At 37.9% G+C, this 5,801-nt stretch overlaps 1 protein-coding gene across 3 annotated transcripts in view; it reads left to right on the top strand.

The window, feature by feature from the left end:
* The window catches only part of LOC106876870 (putative neutral sphingomyelinase), an 18,927-nt gene extending 13,126 nt beyond the window's left edge, over nucleotides 1-5,801 (top strand). For 2 of the 3 annotated variants that reach the window (XM_014925609.2, XM_014925610.2), the window contains exon 4: nucleotides 1,040-1,243. In XM_014925609.2, coding sequence (XP_014781095.1) covers nucleotides 1,040-1,091 — 52 coding nt within the window. In that variant the 3' untranslated portion in view covers nucleotides 1,092-1,243. Of the gene's footprint in view, nucleotides 1-1,039; nucleotides 1,244-3,191; nucleotides 3,322-5,750 lie in introns of those variants that run through there. The other variant, XR_008265606.1, reaches the window with a different exon arrangement.

The raw sequence follows: 5,801 nt of genomic DNA, 5'->3' as shown, positions 1-5,801 counted from the left end.
ACTTAGGAGGGTTCTTGGCATCTAAGGCTACTTGTAGCCCGATGTTGGGATTCTTTTCTTTTCCAACAGTCTAATCTGTTGAGTGCATAATAATAATAATAATAATAATAATAATAATAATAATAATAATAATAATAAAAGGAATAAAAAAGAAAACATGATAACATAGCCAGGTATGTTCATTGGTGATTGTGTGAGAAGTATGTTCTTGAAAGGACATTGAAATGGTACAAGCATAAACTAGAAGGTGTCACTGAGAATAATGAGTATAAGATCTTGTGGGATTTTACAGTCCATTGTGATGCAGTGATTGCTGCTTAGAGACCAGACATTGTTATTGATAAGATGATGAAGGAAATGAAGATCATAGATATTGCCATATCTGGAGATTTATAAATGGATGATAAAGAACAGGAAAAGAGTGAGAAGAACTAACCACAAGATAAAATTGCATGAATGTGGGCAATGAAGAAAGTAATAACCATTCCAGTAGTTGTAGGGGCAGTGGTAGCATTAACAACCAGATTTGAGAAATTCAATGGAGAAATTAGGATTGACATAAGGGTAGAACATGGTCAGAAAACTGCTTTATTGGGACAGTGAAGATTATGAGACTGGTGCTTGGATGTTAAGTATCATGTGACCTTTGACAACAGGTTGTTGTCTGCCTTTACAGTATCTACTGGAGCAAGTGAAATCAAGGGCTTTGAGAAGTAAAATGTACAACCCCTCGTCCTCGTCGTGATAGATGGAAACAGGTAAAGCTGGCCAAGTTGAATGGGCTAATCACCAGTGCAATGGATTTTCAAATTGATTACGAAAACACTGATAGTTGACAAGTCTTCTCGTATTAATTTACTAACCGAAGGTTTCCAGAGTCAAAGGTGTTTTATGATGCCGAATAGTCAAAGCCCTAGGGAAGCTAGTTGGCCGATACTGCTTTCGACAAAGGATTCCATGAGGTTTGGTGCGTGGAATTATTATAATAATCATTTTTTAAAATAAATATGCTGTCTGATCCCTTTGTATTTTGTTTCAGATCCATGCAGAGTATAGTGATGTTAATGACGAATATTTCACCCATCGCTTGATCCAGTCATTTCAACTTAGCCAGTTTATAAAACAGACTTCAGAGAAATGTGATGTTGTCTTTGTTGGCGGAGACTGTAATATGGAATCAAATTCCCTCAGTTACAAAATCCTTACTACCAATGCCATGTTAAATGATGCGTGGTTGAAAAAGGTCAGTAAAATTTGTGTTTCCATTTGGAATTACGAAATTTATAACAGTTTGGAAAATTTACTTCTTGGCATCGTTTTTTTCTTCTTTTTCTTCTATTTTTTGTTGCTGTTTTTTTAGATATGAGTGTGCCTGACCTCAAAACCATATGATTGCAGAGCAACCATGTGGTTTTGGGGTCAGTACTAATGCATGATACCTTGGACAAATGTCATCTAGTATAACACGAGACCAACCAATGAATTTGATAGACAGCGATTATGTGGAAACTTGTGTATAGATATATGTGTGTGTGAATATATGTATGTATATGTGTATATATCATCATCATCATCATCATATATGTATGTATATCTATCTATCTATCTATCTATCTATCTCTCTCTCTCTCTATATATATATATATATATATGGGAGAATATACGAAAAAACAACAACAGACGAGGACAGGTGGTGTAAATAACAAAAGTATATATTAGTATGACGCTCGGGAATACGGAAAGTCTTTGACGTTTCGAGCTACGCTCTTCAACAGAAAGAATACGGAGACAAGGAGAAAAACACGGAGAAAAAAAATTGAATAGTGTTCAGTCAACGGTCAATCGTATGTATGTATGTATGTATGTATGTATATGTATATGATTATATGCACTCCACAGATATGCATACCCTTAATATAGTTCTCAAGGTGATTCAGTATGACTCAGAATCTGACATGGCTGACTCTTTGACTTACGGGTACAAACCATAGTTGTGATCAATGCTGGTGTCACATAACAGGCACCTGTGCTGGTGGCATGTAAAAACCACCCTTTGAACATGGGGCCTCACGGAGGCAATGGTAATCGACAGAGACCTTTGGCAATATGCTGTGCTTGAGAAGACTTGTCAAGCCAAGTGAAAACATAAACTGCTCTTCAAGACTGTAAAGCCATAGCACTGTCTGTTTTTTCTTGTGAACTATACTACCCATATTCATGGAACTCACTTCTAGATAGGAAATGGAATAGAAGAAGGCATCCAAAAATAAATTAGATAATAATGAAAAAAAAATACAGAGTCAGAAAACCCCTCTTTTACTCTTTTACTTGTTTCAGTCATTTGACTGCGGCCATGCTGGAGCACGGCCTTTAGTCGAGCATATCAACCCCAGGACTTATTCTTTGTAAGCCTAGTACTTATTCTATTGGTCTCTTTTGCTGAACCACTAAGTTACGGGGACGTAAACACACCAGCATCGGTTGTCAAGCGATGTTGGGGGGAAAAACACAGACACACAAACATATATATATATATATACATATACATATATACGACGGGCTTCTTTCAGTTTCCGTCTACCAAATCCACTCACAAGGCTTTGGTTGGCCTGAGGCTCTAGTAGAAGACACTTGCCCAAAGTGCCACGCAGTGGGACTGAACCCAGAACCATGTGGTTGGTAAGCAAGCTACTTACCACACAGCCACTCCTGCGTCTTTGTTCAATTTCAGAAAACTTCACTTTATAGCTTTAGGCATATTGGGAATGTAATCTGGATTATGGAGAATACAATTGAGTTGAATATTTTCCAAAACAATCTAGAAATAGATGAAAATGTATTAATGGCTTTATGATTTTGAAGTGTTGATATGCTAGGGAAAATTGGAAAATCAGGTGTTGTAATGTGATAATAAAGATACAAGGTTTACATTTCATAGGTACAGGAGTGGCTGTGTGGTAAGTAGCTAGCTTACCAACCACATGGTTCCAGGTTCAGTCCCACTGCGTGGCATCTTGGGCAAGTGTCTTTTAATATAACCTCGGGCCGATCAAAGTACCTGTTGAGCTCTGGGATTGATGCAATTGACCTGTTCCTCCCTGACTTTTGATGGCCTTGATGGCCAAGATTTGAAACCAATATTATATGTTGTAATGTTGTTTATGTTTATTTTATTTTTTTATCTTTCACAGAAAAATATCGTGGATGATAAATTAGGTAATACCTGTGAATGTCCTGACAACTCTTACACAGATTCTGCGACAAAACTGAAATTTCCAGATGGCAAAAGGATCGATTATCTGTTGTTCAGAGCTAATTCAGGTACTACTACTACTACTACTACTACTACTACTACTACTACTACTACTGCTACTGCTGCTGCTGCTGCCACCACCACCACCACCACTACCACTACTACTGCATCATCATCATCATCATCATCATCATCATCATCATCATCATCACCACCAGTGCCACATAAAAGCACCTGGGATGGTGCCACGTAAAAGCACCCATGTCACTGTCTCTCAAAAGCACCTGTGCTGGTGCCATGTAAAAAGAACCTGGTACATTCTGGTACAAGTGGTTGGTGTTGTGAAAGGAATCCAGCCATAGAAACCATGCCAAAGCAGACAGCCGGAGCCTGGTGCAGCTCTCCGGCTGGCCAACTCTAGTCAAACCATTCAACCCATGACAACATGGAAAACGGATGTTAACCCTTTTGTTACCATATTTCTGTTGAGATGCTCTGTGTTTCTTTTAATTAATTTTAAATCATCATCATCATCATCATCATCGTTTAACGTCCGTTTTCCATTCAGTATGCTAACGTTTCTGCAAGCCCGTCACCTTAGTAATAATAATGATAATAATACTAATCCTTTCTACTATAGGCACGAGGCCTGAAGTTTGGGCGGGTGAGGAGGACAGTTGATTACATGGACCCCAGTATGCAACTGGTACTTAATTTATTGACCCTGAAAGGATGGAAGGCAAAGTCGACATCTGCAGAATTTGAACTCAGGACACTAAGCATTTCATCCAGCGTGCTAACAATTCTGCCAGCTCACCACCTTAATAATAATAATAATAATAATAATAATAATAATAATAATAATAATAATAGTGGCTTTCATGACTTCTGATCTTAACTGATTGGAAGTGTTGTCATGTATATTGTTTTGTCTTGGTATAAAAGATGGGCTACAGAAAATATTCTGCTTAGTACCACATATTTGCTTGTCAGTTGCTTGACCTTAACCAGTTGGGCATGTCCCTTGATGGCTGACGATATGTGCATCTCTGATCATGAGCAGAAGTAGTGGGGGAGCATCATTGCCATGTGTTGAGAGGAATTCTTTGGGGTTTGAATAATTCACATCTGAAAACATGGGTGTTTTGTTCAACATCCTTAAACAACCCTTATTCAGGGACCTTTTGAGCAGAATGGGCTACTCGACCTGAAGAAAATTCTAACTGGGCCCCCTCACCTGCAAGGTCATGTGCAGTTTATCTTGATATGAGATCACCATGTCACACACATGTGGTTGTTGATGCATGTGCCTGGTGTACCCTTATCAGATGGGTAGTCATGATGGGTACACTGGGCTTTGTATATTTTACCCAAGTGTCATTTTGATGGCATGCACTGCTCTTTCACTCAATAATAATGATAATAATAATCATTTCTTATTTTGGCACAAGGCCAGCAATTTTTGAGGGCATTGAGGAAGTTGATTACATCAGCCTCAATGTTCAAGTGGTACTTGTTTTATTGACTCCAAAATGGATGAACAGCAAAGTTGACCTCAGTAGAATTTGGACTCAGAACCTGAAGATGGACAAAATGCCTTGTGCCTAATTTAGAAAAGTATTATTTTGGGTGGTCCAGTCAATACTGTAAAGTGGTTTGTGTTTGGAAGGGCATCCAGCTGTAAAAACTGTGCCAAAGCAAACCATACCAGTTTTGGTGCCACGTAAAAAACACCCAAGCCATTCTGTAAAGTGGTTAGCATTAGGAAGGGCATCCAGCCATATAACCTATACGAAAACAGACCTCACCTGTGCTGGTAGCACATAAAAAGCACTCAGTCCACTCTGCAAGGTGGTTAGCATTTTGAAGGGCCAAAACCACCCAGTGGAGTTGGCCTGCCAGCTCCTGTTAAACTGTCCAACCCATGTCAGCATGGAAAATGGATGATAAATAATGACGATAATGATGATGATGATGATGATGATGTTTGGTAAAATCCTTAGAACATCAGACAAATTGCCAGACTTTGTTCCAGCTCTTTAGATTCTGAGTTCAAATCTTGCCGTGGTCAACGTTCTTTGCCACTAAATTTCAGACCCTATGCATATGTTAGAAATATAAATTATTATTGTTATTACTATTACTATTTATTTATTTGTTTTACCATTTCATACAATGCTGTTGTCAATTCTTACAACCCAAATGAATTCTTTATTCATTATGATCACTGACCAAGATTTCTGGTACGCATAATAGTGTGATACTTCCTTCCTTCCTTCCTTCCTTCCTTCCTTCTTTCCTTTCTTTCTTTCTTTTGTTCTTTCTTTCGTTCTTTCTTTCTTTCTTTCTCTCTTTCTTTCTTTTTGTAATTATCCAAACTAGAACTGATAGCAAATTGCTTCTCTCACTCTAGTCTGAACTATAAAAATTAATAAATAAATAATTAAATTTTTAAAAAAGACACAGAAAGCTAACGAGCAATATTACTTTGTTTTAGGTACAAAAGTAACTGTTGATCATTACGAAAGGGTCTTTGGAAAGATTCCCA

The sequence above is a fragment of the Octopus bimaculoides genome, chromosome 15 (assembly GCF_001194135.2).
Source record: "Octopus bimaculoides isolate UCB-OBI-ISO-001 chromosome 15, ASM119413v2, whole genome shotgun sequence".
Classification (NCBI taxonomy): domain Eukaryota; kingdom Metazoa; phylum Mollusca; class Cephalopoda; order Octopoda; family Octopodidae; genus Octopus; species Octopus bimaculoides.
This window is presented reverse-complemented; position numbering and strand designations above follow the sequence as displayed.